This window comes from Suncus etruscus, chromosome 19 (assembly GCF_024139225.1).
Source record: "Suncus etruscus isolate mSunEtr1 chromosome 19, mSunEtr1.pri.cur, whole genome shotgun sequence".
Classification (NCBI taxonomy): domain Eukaryota; kingdom Metazoa; phylum Chordata; class Mammalia; order Eulipotyphla; family Soricidae; genus Suncus; species Suncus etruscus.
The window spans coordinates 6531627-6549838 of record NC_064866.1 but is presented as its reverse complement, the minus strand read 5'-3'; the positions used below and the strand labels follow the sequence as shown (position 1 = coordinate 6549838).

Sequence of the window (18212 nt, the reverse complement as noted above, 5' to 3'; positions counted from 1 at the left end):
CACTTTATCTCCTGTTTTCTGGCTCCAGTTCTCTTCCTTGCTACCATTCTGGGTGTGACCTCTATGGCCCTTGGAGACTTTTGAAAGCTCTTTCATATTAACATCCAGGAAGAAGAAGGCCAGCTATTAACCCCATGTATCTCACTGACTCTCCATTTCAAGCTTATATGTCTTGATGCAATTTATTAAGTGCCTAGAGAGCTTATTGGAAGCTGTAGTGAGTTCTCTAGAATCCATTTTTTCAGCAAAGTTTGAGGCAGACTATAAAGTAAAGCCCCTCTTTGTCCTTCTGAAGTTGTTAGGGTCAGTTATACATTCACTCACCTAGTGGTATACTCATTGCTCAGGGGACAAAATGAGCCAGGCAGCTGCTTCCTATCCTTGGCTCATCTCAGGTTGTGAAAGCAAGAGATGATTAATAAACGGTTCCATGAAACGATGAACAGAAAATATCGAATAGTACTGAGGTGGCACTTGTTCGACATCTGGGGGTCAGGAAAATCTCTAGGAACTGATATTTAGGGTGTTAGACTAGACAAAGATGAGACCGAGTGTGTCGTAGGGGAGGAAGAATTTGGATGCCATGGGGCATGTTGAGGTCTAGTGAAAGCTGGATGGAAGGTAAGCAGAGGCCCAGAAGCTGGTCTCTGGAAGGTTGTTCCAAGAAGGTTGGACTCTGCCCTTGGTGGGAAACCACTTGAGAGACTAAACAGGAGGAGAGAAACAAACTTTTCTTTTCATCACCATTGTCATTATTGCTGAAGCCTCACCCATCATTGTTTGGGGAAGAGCCAAGATTTCACACATGCTAGATATGCACTTCAGCCACACCCAGACCTCCAAACGTAGATTTTATAATCACCTTCAATAAAAGAATGGAGTGGGCTTATGACCAGAAGTAGAGGACATTGGGAGAATGCACCAGTGACTGAGAGAAAATGGAGCAGGTAAATTGCTTCCACCCACATATGTCAATGCAATCTCTTCCCAGATTTCATCTCTGTTGGCTGAGTTGGAGGCAATCCGAAGACACTCAGGGTCCCAGAAGAGGTAAGGCTGCTATTTCCCTTTCCAAACGTTGCTTATAATTAAGCAAGAAACCGGGATACTCCTTCTCATCATAAAATCTTAGCTTTAATGTTGATGACCTTGAGGACTGCTCAGCAGAAAGCACTGAGGTGCTAACACAGATTCCCTCAATTTCCTGATGAAATATTTGTGGCACAGATTGAAAAAAAATCTTTAGAGGGTCTGAGGTAAGCAAAGCCCCTGAAGAAATGTTCAATAAGAGAGCTGCATCTAAGGAAAAGAAAGGGGGTGACAGACAGACAGAAGCGAGAGAGAGGGGGGATAAGACCAGGAACTCAGTACTGCCAATATATTCTCAAAGAGGGATGGGGAGCCCAGGGAGGTTCACTTTCATATTCATTACTCCTGCTGTTTAAGTTCTACATCTGTATTTGTCTTTGCGAAATACAGATGTTGGCTTAAAAAGCTTAGCGGCTTGCTGATGTGACAGCAATGTGCTGTGCCCCATTTCTGTGAGAATACAGATATCACAGATGAGCTTCAGACTCCAGATAACAGGAGTCCATCTTTACTTCAGCTGAGCTGCCACTTTGTTCTGACTTTGTAGCACAGAGTGTTGTTTGAACCCAGAAACAAGTAGAAATAATCTTATAATGTGACTAAAGTGTCTGGCCCTTAGGTCAAAGAAAACCTCTCCTCATCCATGTGTGATAATTGAATTTGAAGCATAGAGAGGCCATTAGAGTCCTGCAGAGGAGTTTATTTCATCTAATTCTGTGTGCTTATTGGGAGTTGGGTGGGGTTTTTATTCTTCCTTCCAGTGTCATTGTCTCCCAATGGACCAGTATGCTGAAAGTTGTCGCGTTGCACCTCAAGAGGCATGGACTTACCTATGCCACCATCGACGGTTCTGTCAACCCTAAACAGAGAATGGATTTGGTAGAGGCATTCAACAGCTCCAGGGGCCCTCAGGTATGAACTGGTCACACCAGATTTACTCAGTGAAGAGGAAATGGTTCTCAGTTATACAGAGATTTTGAACAGACCAGCTCAATTAAAAAATATTCAGGCTAGGGCTGGAGCGATAGCACAGCCGATCCAGGATGAACCTGGTTTGATCCCCAGTGTCCCATGTGGTCCCCTAAGCCAGGAGCGATTTCTGAGCGCATAGCCAGGAGTAACCCCTGAGCGTCACCAGGTGTGGCCACCCCCCCAAAAAAAAATTCAGGCTAGAGTGACAGTACAGTGGTTAGGGTACTTGCTTTCTTGCAGCCAACTGATGTTTGATTCTTGACACTCACATGGTCCTCTGAGCAACACCAGGAGTAATTTTTTAGTGCAGGGTCAGAACAAGTCCTTCGCACTGCTGAGTGTGGCTCCAAAATGAGTGTGTGTGTGTGTGTGTGTGTGTGTGTGTGTGTGTGTGTGTGTGTGTGTGTGTGTGTAGGGGGAGAGACATGGCCATACACATACACCCTTGATCTCTTCAGGTATCTGTAGATTATTAGAACCTATTGGGGTGTGTAACAAAGTATGTAACCATACTAAAGAAACTCAAGTATGGGCCCGGAGAGATAGCACAGCGATGTTTGCTTTGCAAGCAGCCGATCCAGACCAAAGGTGGTTGGTTCTAATCCTGGTGTTCCATATGGTCCCCCGTGCCTGCCAGGAGCTATTGCTGAGCAGACAGCCAGGAGTGACCCCTGAGCACTGCCGGGTGTGGCCCCCCCCCAAAAAAAATACTCAAGTATGAGGGCTAGTAGAGTTAAGTCAGAGGTGGTTCATATTAAGAGGATTTTTATGAAGGAGGAAAGTCTTGAAGGATAGGAGGAATTCTGATATGAAGTAATATAAAGATCTCAGATAGCTTATATCATAGAGCCCCACATAATAATCATAGATTTTTATGCCAGGTTTTATATTTAAAAAGTATGCGTGACCACTGTGTGACATTTTTAAAATGTCATACCAGTGACACTTGAAAAAACAGGGTGTTATGATTATGCATCAAAACAGTTATGCCTTAACAACAATAGAACATGAAATACAGTGAATTTGAAATGATAGGCGGTAGCATAGACTGAAATATTAGATAGAACATGGTCAATGAAAAGTCTATTGAGCCAGTCAATCCCTGTGGTGTAAATTGTAGCAGTTGGGGCCGGAGCGGTGGCACAAGTGCTAGAGTATTTGCCTTGCGTGCCCTAAACTAGGGCGGATTGCGGTTTGATCCCCAGTATCCCATATGTTCTCCCAAGCCAGGAGCAATTTCTGAGAGCATATCCAGTAGTAAGCCCTGAGCATCACTGGGGGTGGCCCTAAAACCAAAATAAATAAATAAATTGTAGCATTTGCTTATTTTGGCATGTATACAATGAATGCTTTGAGATTCATTCATGAAATAAAGGTGAAGTGTGAATGCTCTCAAAGAGGAAGCAAGGGAGATGGCTTCTCAGAGTTTTAAGATACAGGACACTTTTGATAGCTGAAGGGAACTTGACAGGAACATATTTATCTGGATTGATCCCGGACTGCTAGAACCTGAAACCCGGAGAGATAGATTCTGAGCCCTTCCTGCATCAGGCTAATGCTGTGCTTTCTTTGAAAGGTCATGCTGATCTCTCTCTTGGCTGGAGGTGTTGGTTTAAACCTGACTGGAGGAAACCATCTTTTTCTTCTGGATATGCACTGGTAATGATTTAGGGTTTTTTTGTTTTTTTTTTTGAATTGTCATATCAAAATAGGGACACTGGCTTCTCTCAATAATGACATGAAAGATGCTTAGCTTAAAGGTTTTTAATTTTCGTTTAAATATTTCTAAATGTATTTTCTTTCTCCCCTCCCTCTTCCTTTGGTTATGAAGACTGGGGTTCTTCTACATATGCCCACAAAAGTTTCGCCTCTTTAGTTGTGGTGCAGGCTCGCATGTTCCCTTCAGACTGTTGAGTTTTATACACATCTGGTTATAGTGTTTGCTGGGGATCGCTTCTGAGCTCACCGGGCATCCACTTCTGTCCATAAGGCTTGCATCTCTTCACTGTGGGACTTCCACACACAGACTAGGTGCAGCTAGAAATAAATCACCTTTGGCATTGAGGATCACAGACAGCAGAGCTGCCAGGATCCCATGTATGGCACCAGGGATAGAACTTGTGACCAGACGTTTGCAAAGCAGGTACTTGAAGCCACTGAGCCCCAAGGGACTGACTTCTTCTATTGGTGTGTTATTGGTATACTGTAAGATACTTCTGTGTGTGTGTCTGTGGAGATACAGATCAGAGCAGGATGTAGGGTCAGTTGACAGCATTGAATTTCTGGGCAAGCAAGACTTTAAGTAACTCCTTTAAATAGTTCAGGGCCGGTGAGATGGCATGGAGGTAAGGCGTTTGCCTTGCATGCAGAAGGACAGTGGTTCGAATCCTGGCATTCCATATGGTCCCCCCTAGAGTCTGCCAGGAGCAATTTCTGAGTATAGAGCAGGAGGAACCCCTGAGCGCGCCAGGTGTGACCCAAAAACAAAAAAATAGTCAGTTCACTTTGTTGTTAATTTAACTTTGTTTCCATTGAAATCGAAGGTTTCCTCCCTAGTCCTCCCTCATGTCTAAGAGTGATGTTTTGGTTCTTCAGAATATCATACTTCAGGCATTTAAAGAGATTTCAACCATGGGGAAAAGGGAAGAGCATTACAGCAAAAGAAAGTCTAAAGCATTTTTTTTTGTGTATGTTAGGAATAGACTTAACACGTAGCCCTTGGAGTCTTTGCATGTTGGGTGTCCCATGGGAAAATCACAACATCCTGGGAATGAGTGAGTTAGTATGTTGCTAGAAGTGTCATCATTAGGTCCAGTGTTCGATTTTCCAATTATGCCAGTCAAATGCTGCTGCAATAAGTGCACTGTGACTGGGGATTGTCATTTCTGAATCTCCTCAGCCCACGTTGGGCCAGAGAGGCTAGTCTCCTGTCTTCTGGGAGAATGTGTTTTGATTTTACTTGACTAAAATTATGCCTTTTGAGTTTGATTTGGTTTGGGGCTACATCTGGCTATGCTCAGGGCTTACTCCTGGATCTGCACATAGGAGGGAGGGAGGGAGGAAGGAAGGAAGACTAAACCAGAGTCTATAAAAATACATTGAGAAACCACAGGGTTAAACTGCAGAGGTTCTTTAGGCATTTGAACTCCTTGACAATGATAAAAAAAAAAAAAATTAGGATGGTGTCAAAACTAAAAAGGTTTTGCATAGCAAAAGGAATTCAGGCTATATTTTCTTTGTATGTTTCTGTAGACGCATTTCCTTAATAGTTATAATTCTTAGTATTTATTTCCACATCTGCCTCCTCCTCCCTTCATAAAAAATTTTATTTATGTCGTCTAGAAAGGGGTTCCCACCTTTTTCATAGAACCTTAGAATAGGAGTCATTTTGTTCTGCCTCATATTTCTATGTCTTACAAATTGAGAAAAGGGGGAAAAAAAGTGTGAATGGGACCCAAGTGCATTGAGTTGGAAAAATGAATGGTCAGGACTAAATAGCCAAAGTCAACAACAGCAGAATCAAGAGACCCAAACTATAACAAGCTAACCACAAAATGGACCTGTTACACTAGTAGACCACGTGTCTAAGACTGGAGGTATAGGAGGCCTGCTGGGAACATTCTATCCCTAATAGAAACCTTTTTCATATAAATATTGTATTTGTGTAAGCCAATTTTATTCAGTTACAAAATAATTGAAAGGGGACAGAAGAAAAGAAAAAGATGTTTATCAGTTATTGATCAGTTCTCTTCTTTCCAGGTAGTATTTAAATTAAGTGACTTCCCTCATGAAATTTGCTTCTACATGGTTGGACATGAAGGCTCATGCTGAGTGAAATGAGCCAGAGGGAAAGGGATAGACATAGAATAATCTTACTCATTTGTTGAATATGAGAAAAACAAGAGTTAATATGGTAATAATCCCCAGAGACAATAGAGGCAAAGGTCAGGAGGTCCAACCCAGGGTAGAAAGCTCACTTCAAAGAACAGTGAGTGTAGCTAGAGTAGAGTCTACTAAGTCAGTGATACTTGGAACTGATCACTCTGGACAACAACTCAGCTCTGAAAGTAGAGAAACTAACAGGCAAGGCAACTCTCCATAAACAATAGTGCAAACCCCTGTCAAAAAGAAAGGAATGAGGAGGGAGGGAGGAAGACAGATGTGAGAGAGAGAAGCAATTTGCCCCAGAGCAAGACAGGGGTGGAGGAGGGAAGGGGGTGGGAGACATCAGTGATGGGAAGGAAAAAGATGTTGTGCATTGTATGACTGAAACTCAACAATGAACAATGTTATAATCATGGTGCTTAAATAAAACAATTTAAAATAAGTTAATTAATTAATTAATGTACTTCCCCCGCATCCTCCAGCTAACAAAGTTTATATTTCTCCTTCATGGTGTACAGTTGCCAACTGTTGATAGTGTGAATTATTTATAGTCTTTTAGGATTTATCTTAGAGAGCAAGAAGATACCTGGACTTCTTGTGTCCCTTACAACCCAGAACAGAATCTACAAATTTGCATAGATGTTTTTTAAGACTAGTCAATATTTCAGTATCTTCAGGGTCACATGTTCTTCCTTTTTATTTTAGTGATGGTTTTTGTTTTTAATAACCCTTTAAAAATGTATAGCTGCGGGCCCAGAGAGATAGCACGGCGGTGTTTGCCTAGCAAGCAACCGATCCAGGACCAAAGGTGGTTGGTTCGAATCCCGGTGTCCCATATGGTCCCCTGTGCCTGCTAGGAGCTATTTCTGAGCAGACAGCCAGGAGTAACCCCTGAGCAACGCCGGGTGTGGCCCAAAAACCGAAAAAAAAAATAAAAAAAATAAATGTATAGCTGCCATCAGGAGCTGTGCAAAGCAGGCTAGGGGAAGATTTTCCCATGTATAAAAAGTCCAGTGCCTGATCTTTTTCTCTTCCTGCCAGGAATCCATCACTTGAAGATCAAGCTTGTGACCGAATTTACCGAGTAGGACAAGAGAAAGATGTTGTCATACACAGGTAAGTAAATGTCTCCAGGAGGTTGGGTCTCTGAAGTGAGGATATTTTTTGTTGTTGTCATTGTTGTTCCTCAACAGAAATCCCAGACAGTGTAACTTTGATGCATATAGTGGCATCAGGGATTCATCTCATAGCCTCGCAAACACTTAAGCCACTAAATCAAAAAAACAGAGAGGGGCCGGAGAGATATCAATGCCAGGTGTGTGTGTGTGTGTGTGTGTGTGTGTGTGTGTGTGTGTGTGTGTGTGTGTGTGTGTGTGTGAGAGACAGAGAGAGAGAGAGAGATAGAGAGAGAGGAGAGAGAGAGAGGAGAGAGAGAGAGAGAGAGAGAGAGAGAGAAAGTAAGGCATGGACACAGGATTTAGGATGTAACTCCGAGATGGATCATTTACCATACATGTGTCAAATCCTGGGTTTGATACCTGGTACTACAAAGGAAAAAAATAAAGGGATCTGTTTGGGGGGCTTGGAAATAGCTCACATATTTAGCATGTGGAGGCCAGGTTTGATCCCCAGTATCATATAATACCCCTAAGCACTGCTGGGAGCAGCCCTTAATCACATCTATTCCCAGGAATAGACCCTATGAACCTCCATATGTGGCTCAAAAACCAAAAGTAAATATATACTGTAAAACTTTAAAAGTAATGAAGCATGTGGCTGGAATTTGTTAGTAGATATTCTGCTTTGGTTTTCTGACTGCTGCTTATTTATCTGTTTCTCAGGTTTGTTTGCGAGGGAACAGTAGAGGAAAAGATCTCGCAGCTCCAAGAGAGAAAGAAACACTTGGCTAAACAGGTGCTGTCCGGGTCTGGAGAGTCCAGGACCAAGCTCACCTTGGCTGACCTTAGACTCCTTTTTGGCATCTGACTCCTGTTCATCGGCTCCAGCATAGCAGAGTAACACTCTTCTGGTCCTAGTAAGGTGCATTAGAGGCTCTCTGAGCTTCCCTAAGCATTTAATTTCACTGTTGAGACTCATAGCCCCATCTGAGAATGAGACAGGATCTCTCAGAATGAAAGATCAGTTAGCAGTGGGGTTGATAATTGGATATTAAATGGCCTGTGTTGGCCAGTCACATTCATCACCTTCATAGATTGCATAGAAACCAGTGAGCTAACTACTTCAGCTGCAAGAAAATGCATTTGCGTTTCGCACTTTTGGAAAACAACTCGGGGAGCTTTGTATATAAGTTTCAGTTAAAGTTCAAAATACTTTCATCTGTCTTTTTTTACAATATTTTTATTTTTACAAATTGACAGTATTTGTAACACTTAAAGCTCAAAATCTATCTTTTTGTGTGATATTTTTATTTTTATAAATTGACAGTATTTGTAGCACTTAGTATTGTATATTTAGTATTTGTATTATAACTGGCATGATGAATAAATCTGTCCTTGACAGCATAGTTCACACAATGCTAGATCGTCATTTCCTCTTGGGCACCCTGACTATATTTCTAAGCCTTCATATGAAAATTTATTCTAGGGGCTGGTGAGATAACATGGCGGTAAGGTGTTTGCCTCTCATGGAGAAGGTTAGTGGTTCAAATCCTGGCATCCCATATGGTCCCCTGTGCCTGCCAGGGGCGATTTCTGAGCGTAGAGCCAGGAATAATCCCTGAGCGCTGCCAGGTGTGACCCAAAAACCAAAAAAAAAAAATTATTCTAACTATATATGTTTGTGTATTATAACACCATGGTTTGCCAAGTTGTTCATACAGTCATTTCAGGCATTAAATTTTTAAACACCAATCCCACCACCGTTGTAGCTTTCCCTCTTCCAGTATCCCCAGTTTCCCACCCTCTACCTTACTTAGCCTGCCCCTTGCAGGAACAAACAAATTTACCTTGTATTGTTTGTTACAACACAGAGGCAAACAGAAATATCAAAACTTAGATAAATAAGAACAAGTGGTACAGCAGTACAGTGCTTGCCTTGCATGTGGCTGACCTAGGATTCAATTCCCTGGCATCTCATGTGATTCCCTGAGCCAGGAATAATTTCTGAGCTCATAGCCAGGAGTAATCCCTGAGTGTCACCGGGTGTGGCCCAAAAACTAAAAAAAATAAATAAATAAAAATAAAATTAAAAACTTAGGCAAATAAGGGTTAGTTTGTAATTATTATAGCTTCATTGGTGTAACAATTTGGTGGCTTGGTAGTTTTATAGGATTAAGTTGTAACGCTGTGCTATTTCGTTGTAGGATGTGGGTGTGGAACTAGAATGCTGTGGCTTCACGCAGAAAGGGGAACCTGCCCAGCTCCAATCCAAGAAGGTCCTAGAGTTGTTAACCAGGCAGTAGCTGGCAGCCTCATTTTTATTTTATTTTATTTTTTTCAAGTTTAGTAGAGGATCTGGGCCATTTTTCTTGAGAGAAAGATAAGTGTGGGCGAAGGCTGCTGGGTATTTTGGCAGCTGGAGCAGTGATGTAGATAGACTTGGCCCACCCACCCATTTCACGAATGCCCAGTAACTATATGTTTTTATACACTTTTTATTTCAAGTCATCACTGCTATTCTGTGATCTGTAAGTTCTAGTTGGTAGAATTGGATAGAAGTAATAAAGTTATTTGAAGGCTATTGGAAGACATAGCACATGATTCTTCGTGTTTCTTTCTCATCAGCCCACCGGAGCAAAGGAATGGAGGGGGAATTATAATGGCCAGAAAATTATGAGTCACTAGATCAGGAATCTGCAACCTGTTTGGGGAGGAGGAGCGAGTAATGCCTTTGTGGTAGCCAAAGCCAAGCTTCCAGCTCTACCACCTCTTCTCACTTTAACTCATCTATGTTTAACATAGATCGTGATTTGGGGTTTGTGTATGGGTGCCTTGATACCCAAAATCATAATAGGAACTCATACATGCCAAGATAAGCATATACTCTGTATTCCCGGCTTATTAATGATTTGTTTAAACTACTGAGCTTTGTGAAATGACTTATAAAGCAATTGGTACATGAATGGGAAACCTACTTGGGGAAATGATTCACAATTTCTTCCTATTAGCAATCTTTTCCAGTGCACTTGCCCTGAATTTGTACTGCATGATAATAATTCTTCATAGATGAGTGATTTACCTCATTTAAGTTAGGATGAAGGGGCAAAACCCTGTATGGACTCAGTGACAGTGTGAACAAAAGCAGAAACAGCTGTTTAAACAGCTGTCCTTTAAAACTCAGAGGTAGGGGCCGGAGCAATGTTGTAGCAGTCGTGCATTTGCCTTGCATGTTGCTGATCCAATACGGACTGCAGTTTCATCCCCTGACATCCCATATGGTCCCTGAAGCCAGGGACGATTTCTGAGCGCATAGCCAGGAGTAACCCCTGAGTGTGGCTCCCAAAAATAAATAAACAAATAAATAAAACTCAGAGGCAGAGAGAGTCAGTGGGTTGAGTTGCAATGAGAACTCAGGCATCACTCCAGTTCCAAGTTCACCTTCACTAGAACAGAACCCTGACTAAGTCATGAGCTCCCCCACATCCTGCTTTCCCCATTTGAAAGGCGTCAGCATCGACAGTAATAGCCTCGGTAACATTAGGAAATGCAGAAGTAAGATCGGCCTTTGAAAGTCATGCGAGATTCTCAGTGTCTAGTGCAAAGGGCGAGTTACTTGTGGAGGAATGGCTCCCGAGACAGCAAAAACAATTGCCTGGCCAGGTAGAGAGCAGAGAGCTAGTGGACGTACCTGGGGCAATGAGTTCAGTACCAGGAACCTTGTGGACTCTGACCTGAGCACTACTGGATGGGGAATGGGGACCTGGTGGTGTTCACCAACACTGCTTCACAGTCCATGGAACCATTATCAGGCCTTCCTGGGCCAGGCTGAGTACCACTAAGAATGGCCTCAGAGCCCCTGAGTATTCCTTGAGATGTCCTTCCCCAACCTCCCCCACTCCAAATGTTTGTTTTGTTTGTTTGTTTGTTTGTTTTGTTTTGAGACCACACCTGGTGGCTACACTCAGGGTTAAACTCCTGGCTCTGTTCTCAGAAATCACTCCTGGCAGGCTCGGGGGACCATAAGAGATGCCTGGGATCGAACTAGGGTTGGCCACAAAGTTGTGTCAGCCATATGCCAGGCAAACGTGCTACCAGTTGTGCTATCAGTCCAGCCCCAAATGTTTTTTTAAGTTTAAAAATTATAAGAACAGGCTGGAGCGATAGCACAGCAGTAGGGCATTTGCCTCGCATGAGGCCGATCCAAGACCGACCTTGGATATGACTCTTGAATCCTTTCAACCCAGAATCTTGAGCTAAATCTGAGGCAAGCTAGAGATACGCATGAAAGGGAGGGTGGGAGAATATTTTTAGCTGCTTAATTATTTGTATTTGTTTCAGAAATCTGTATTAGGGCTAGAGCGTACACCAAGCTGAGTTCATGCTTTGCATGCAGGAGACTTGCATTTGATCTTTAACATAGCATGGGTTCGTGAACACTGCAAGGTGTGGTCCCATAACCAAATATATATGTGTGTGTGTATATGCACATTCATATGTACATATATATACATGCCAGGCTCTGATGGGCATGAAAATTGAACATTAAGCAAAACTAATACAGCGTGTCCTGAGACTTAATTACTATCTTGCAATGGAGACCGTGGCATTGGCACTTGGTGTTGACAAAATCACAATTGTCAGATTGGGGAGTAGCAGTGATGTGCATGCTGTGTAACCGAGATGTCTTAGAACAAGGAAGATTTCTTCGAAGACACAGAAGGAATAGAAAGGTACAGAGAAGCTTACAGTCCGCTTTCGATTAGCATTCACTTCACTCAGCCACGTCTTACTTGAGACAATGCACGGAGCCTCTTCTGAGGGAACACAGGAAGGGTGACTTGGTGTTTCAGAAATTCGAGAATGGGTTTAGATATGCTTGTCATCCCTGCCAGCCACTGCTTCTCCTGCTATGACATCCTCTGGGATGTAGGTGCTCGTCGGTTGCTCTTTATTTCTACCTGTCACAGTAGGGGTCTAACTTCTATCATAATGCTCCTTTTATTTCGTGCTCCAGTGCTGACTTTCAAGAAGTGAATTCTGGAACAATCTTACTCTGAAGACCTAAATTTTCAGACTTGGTTTTCCTCCCTCATCTTGCAATTATGAATGTGTATAGATCATTCCTACGCAGGGCAGTTGAATTAGTAGACTCTATTGAAAGGCAAACTAGGTTCCCATCACCACCTACACCCATTTGCTCGCTATTTGTAATGGAGTTGTTCCCAGGCATACTGCTGACAAGCTACAAGAGAACAATCCGCAAAGCTTCGCATGCAACATAATTTATCTATAGTTATACTATGACAATAACCGGAAAGCTTTCTAACTGGAATGATGAGCTTTTAGTTTTGTTTTGAAATCTGATTCATTAAAAGACACAAGGGGGGTGATGTAATACAACAAAGCTTCGAGGCTAGCAATTCCCCAGTTGTCTGAGGTAACTGGAAAATTCTAGGGTAGTCCCTAAGGCACAATAATCTATTCCACAGATTTCAAAAAGGCTCAAGGTTGTTTTTTTTTTTCCTTCCTGAATTTGGGTAAATGACAAGAACTGGAGTTGGGAAGACTGCGAAGTCTGGATTACTGAAATGCATATACCAAACAGTAATATGTAGGAAATGGTACCAATTAAGTTGCTTTATATATACATATATATAATTTTTATTGAGACTAATGTGAATAAAACTCTTGGACAGTTATAGTTAAGGTACATAGTGACAGTGAATTAGGGCCATTCCCACCACCAGTGTTGACCTCCATCCATCTCATTCCTAGCATGCTTCCCCTGTCTCCACCCTTAGATTCCCTGGACTGCTAGTGTGACAGGTCCCTTTAGTGTATAGCTTGTTGTAGTTTGGGTTTCTTGATTCTATTGTCATTGACTTTGGGTTGGGTATTTAGGGCTGATCTTTTTTTTTTTTTTTTTTTTTTTTTTTTTGGTTTTTGGTTTTTGGGCCACACCCGGCGGTACTCAGGGGTTACTCCTGGCTGTCTGCTCAGAAATAGCTCCTGGCAGGCACAGGGGACCATATGGGACACCGGGATTCGAACCAACCACCTTTGGTCCTGGATCGGCTGTTTTCAAGGCAAATGCCGCTGTGCTATCTCTCCGGGCCCGCTGATCATTTTTTTATTTTCACTCAATGTTCATGAGACTGATTGCCTTTGGTACCATCCACTTCTTTTTTTCTCTCAATTTATGACACAGAACAAACTGAACCAATTAAATTTTGCTCAAGTAACAAAACGTTAAGTATGTACTATATGCCAGGAGAACATAGTATTACCTGGAAACAGCATGGTAAATAAATAAAAAATATTCTCTAGTAGAGAACACTCCAGATGGAGAGGCAGCTATTCTACAACTCCAAGACATTGCTTGGAGATTGAAGACTAGAGGCTCCACCGGAAGACCTGTGTGTCAGAAATAGGGTGATTTGGGGGGAAGGAAAGCTTGGAAGTGGAACTAGGTTGATACTGAGAAAAGAAGCAGGATACAGGCAGCACACAGCCTGATAGTTTCATGTAGACATTGGCTTAGTTTGTATCGAGAAAGGAAGCCATTAGCTAATATTGAGTGGATAGCATATATAATCTGGCATAGATCACTACAGAGCCACAATCAGTGGGTCTTAGGGGTTCATGAGTTAACAGGACCTCCACATGAAGGCATGTGGTTTATAGCTAACCCACATTGTTGGTCATGATCTGGCCTATTTTGTCTTTAAAAATGTTATTGTAGGGGCCAGAGAGATAGCACAGTGCTAGAGCGTTTGCCTTGATGCGACTGACAAAGGAGGAACCTGGTTGGATTCCTAGCATCCCCTATGGTCCCCCAGCCTGCAAAGGGCAATTTCTGAGTGCAGAGGCAGAAGTAACCCTTGAGCGGTGCTGGGTGTGGCCCCAATTTAATCAATAAACAGAGTTTTAAAAAAAGAAGATATTCTACTTTGTAAAATAACATCTCCATGGGAAATAGTTCAAAGGAGTAGTCCTTGAGCACCACCGGTGTGGCCCAACAATCAATCAATAAATAAAGTTTTAAAAAAATAAAAATAGGGCCCGGTGAGATAACTCAGTGGCATTTGCCTTGCAAGGAGCCGATCCAGGACCAAAGGTGGTTGGTTTGAATCCCGGTGTCCCATATGGTCCCCCCGTGCCTGCCAGGAGCTAGTTCTGAGCAGACAGCCAGGAGTAACCCCTGAGCACCGCCGGGTGTGGCCCAAAAACCAAAAAATAAATAAATAAATAAATAAAAATGTTATTGTAGCATCATGCTTTACCAAGTTGTTCATATAATCCAGTTGTTTCAGGCATTAAACATTCAAGACACCAATTTCACCACCATTGGGATCCTCCCTTCACCCCAATTTCCCACCCTGGCCTATGACCTTGCAGACACAAATCTACTTCATATTGTTTGTTCCAAAAATAAATGGAATTATCAAAACTTAGACCAACAGAGGTCAGTTTGAAATAATTGTTATATCTTTCCATGGTTTTACTAAAGTCACTAAGGATTTACTAGCCTGTGGTTGGAACTCATTGTGCTTTCTGTGTTACTATTTAGGCTCGCTGAGCTTGGAGGATTTCTATGTAGCTTTCCCATCAGACTTCCTGTGATATCACCGGGTGGTACAACTATAAAAGTTTGATGTGTCACATGGCTGCATAATCCAGGACCTATAGATCTGAAATAAGACGGTGGCTTTCAGTGTTTAAAAAGGGTAAATGTGGGCCGGAGAGAATGCATGGAGGTAAGGCATTTGCCTTTCATGCAAAAGGTCATTGGTTCGAATCCCGGCATCCCATATGGTCCCCGAGCCGGCCGGGAGCGATTTCTGGGCGTGGAGCCAGCATTAACCCCTGAGCACTGCCGGGTGTGACCCCAAAGCAATAAATAAATAAATAAATAAATAAATAAATAAATAAATAAATAAATAAATAAATAAATAAATGAATGAATGAATGAATGAATGAATGAATGAATAAATGAATGAATGAATGAATAGGGAAAATGTAAGAACAAGAGAGTGAAGAAGAAAAATAGAGGCAGGCATAGGGGGCAGCAGGATGGACGTTGGGTTCATTGGTGGCAGGATATATGCAAAGGTTAAGGGTGTAAAATGATGGGTATTTGTATAACCAACTCAATAAATAGCTCAATTACATGAAAGGCGTTCAATTTAAAAATGATTCAAAATATGGTGGCTTGGCAGTTTGAGAAGGTTAAGTTGTGGAGCTGGACCCTGCCCTTTCTGTCAGCGAGTGTTGGGTGTGTCGGTGGCTGCTATGGTTCTTGCAGAAAGGGGAATCTACCTCCCACCCATTCTGAGAAGGCTTTGGAGTTATCATTCCAGACCAGACTACTTGGGAAGAGTCAGCGGCCATTATTTTCCTTTGGAGCTTGGTAAAGGAGTTAGGCCATTTTTCTGCCGGAAAGTTAGCAGGCATAGTGAGGCTGTTGAGCTTGACAGTGTTAGGTTAGGTGTGGGGGAACTTGGCCTGCCCCCATTTGTGAAATATCTCAGAGATACATTACAAAAAAAAAAAAATAGAATAGGTCTGGAGAGATAGTACAGCAGTAGGGCGTTTTCCTACCATGCTGCCGACCTGGGAGGGACCAGGTTTGATTCCCGGCATCCCATATGGTCACCCAGCCTGCCAGTGGCGATTTCTGAGCACAGAGCTGGGGTAACCTTTGAGCGCCGCTGAGTGTGGCCAAGTAACCAATCAATCTATCGATAAAGTTTTTTTTTTTGAAAAAAAGGATAGTATGTTTATAATATCCAAGGACAATAGAAACAAGGACTAGGAGGGCCAGTTTGTGGTAGGAGCTTGCCAAAGTAGGGGAGTACAGTATAGAGCAGAGAAGGTACAATGACAGTTGCAACTCATCACTCTGGACAAGAAAGGATGCTGACAGGACATGAAGTGATAGGCATGAAACCCCTTCAGTAACAATATTTCAAATTATACTATCTGAAAAATAGCAGGGAGAGAGAGAGAATTAATGTTCTTCAGAATCAGGCAGGGGGAGGGCAGAAGAGAAACAAGGGACTTTGGTGGCAGAAAATGTGCACTGGTGAAGGGTGTTGGACATTGACTAAAAGTCAGTCATGAACAACTTTGTAACTGGAAAAAAAAACACAACTATAATATGAAGAAGCTTGTAAACCACAGTGTTTAATTAAATTATTTACTATAAATCTTCATTAATTGGTTGATTGGTTTCTGGGACACACCCAGTAGAGCTCAGGGATTCTCCTGGCTCTGCACTCAGAAATCGCCCCTGACAGACTGGGGGACCATATGGGATGCTGGGAATTGAACCCAGGTTCCTCCGGGTCGGCTGCATGCAAGCCAAACACCCTACCACTGTGTTATTTGGCCCCAAAATAAAATTTTTTTAAAAGAAAAACTCCATTTTAGCCCATAGTCTGGTCTCACCTAAGAAGGTTCAACTGTGCCTATTATTTGAGTTTAGTCCTGGAGCTAGGCCATTTCTACGGTTTCCTACCCAATTGGGTTGCTGTAATTCATGCCAAAAGGGGAATATGCCCTTACCCATTCTGAGAAGACCCAGAAGAATCAGACAAGACTGACTATTCAGAAACATTCAGCAGCCATTATTTTATCTTTTCTGACCTGATCTATTTTTTCTTTTATTTTGGGGTTTGGGGCCACACCCAGTGAAGCGTGAGGGGTTATTCCTGCTATGTGCTCAGAAATCACTCCTGGCTTGGGGGGACCATATGGGACGCCATATGGGGATGGAACTGCGGTCCGTCCTAGGTTAGCGCATGCAAGGCAAATGCCCTACCGCTTGTGCCACTGCTCTGGCCCTTTGATCTATTTTTAAAGAATCTAGACTATAGAAAGGAAAAGGTAGAAACAAGTGGCTCCCACGTCCGGAATCTGTGTATCTCAGACCATAAGACGGTAGTGGAAGTTGAGAACCTGCTCAGCAGATGAATCTGGAAATTATACATTTCTGACTGGCCCACTAGATGCTATTACACCCTGTCCCCACACTGGAGAAAAGAAAAATGTCTTCAGTCATTCCTGGTTGAGAGCCACTGGTCTGAGTGCAGTGACTAGTTGCCCATAGGACTGCTATCTGATATCTGGCCCAAGGACTGAGATACAGAAAAGTAAAGAGTACCCAGGGCATTATGGGGCCATCTTCAGGTTTGATTATCTCATTGAAGGGTTTAAAGGAAAGCATCTTGGGGCCGGAGCGGTGGTGCAAGCAGTAGGATTTTTGCCTTGCATGTGCTAACCTAGGACGGACCATGGTTCGATCCCCCGGCGTCCCATGTAGTCCCTCAAGCCAGGGGCGATTTCTGAGCACATAGCCAGGAGTAACCCCTGAGCGTCACTAGGTATGGCCCAAATAACAAAAACAAAACAAAAAAAGTAAAGCATCTTTCCAGGAAAACATAAGACTAGAGTGAATATTTTAGTATTTTTAGCTATAACATAACTTGCCTTTATCAACATCAGGGAGGAAATGATCCTTTGAGGACCTGAAGTTAATGGTTTCCCTCTATGGAGTTCACTTCCTTTGCCTGACTCAACTAACTCCATTAATGTGTTGCTCACTTCTTCTTTCTTTGTTTTTGGTTTTTGGTTGTGGGGTCACACCCTGCAGCGCTCAGGGCTTATTCCTGTCTCTGCGCTCAGAAATCACTTCTGGCAGGCTCAGGGGACCATATGGGATGCTGGGGATCAAACCTGGATCTTTCCTGGATCATCTGCATGTAAGGTAAACGCCCTACTGCTGTGCTATTGCTCTGGCCCCATGTTTCCCACTTCTTTTTTTGTTGTTTTTTGGGTCATACCTGGCAGCGCTCAGGGGTTACTCCTGACTCTGTGCTCAGAAATCACCCCTGGAAGGCTCAGGGGACCTTATAGAATGCTGGAATTCGAATCACCAACCTTCTGCACGCAAGGCAAACACCTCACCTCCATGCTATCTCTTCGGCCCTTTTTTTTTCACTTCTTACTGCATAATTTTTGTTTTGGTTTGAGGTCAGACCCAAGCATGCTCAAATTTTATTCCTGGCAGTCTCAGGGGACTTCATATGGGGTTCAGAGGATCAAATCCCAGTTGGCCACTAGCAAGACATGCACTATGCTATAATA

At 42.8% G+C, this 18212-nt stretch overlaps 1 protein-coding gene across 2 annotated transcripts in view; it reads left to right on the top strand.

Moving 5' to 3' along the window:
- Positions 1-8470, top strand: part of TTF2 (transcription termination factor 2) — a 56128-nt gene extending 47658 nt beyond the window's left edge. For both annotated transcript variants that reach the window (XM_049765902.1, XM_049765901.1), the window contains exons 19-23: positions 992-1050; positions 1851-2001; positions 3638-3720; positions 6988-7062; positions 7788-8470. In XM_049765902.1, coding sequence (XP_049621859.1) covers positions 992-1050; positions 1851-2001; positions 3638-3720; positions 6988-7062; positions 7788-7932 — 513 coding nt within the window. In that variant the 3' untranslated portion in view covers positions 7933-8470. The remainder of the gene's footprint in view (positions 1-991; positions 1051-1850; positions 2002-3637; positions 3721-6987; positions 7063-7787) is intronic.
- Positions 8471-18212: the final 9742 nt, after the last annotated feature.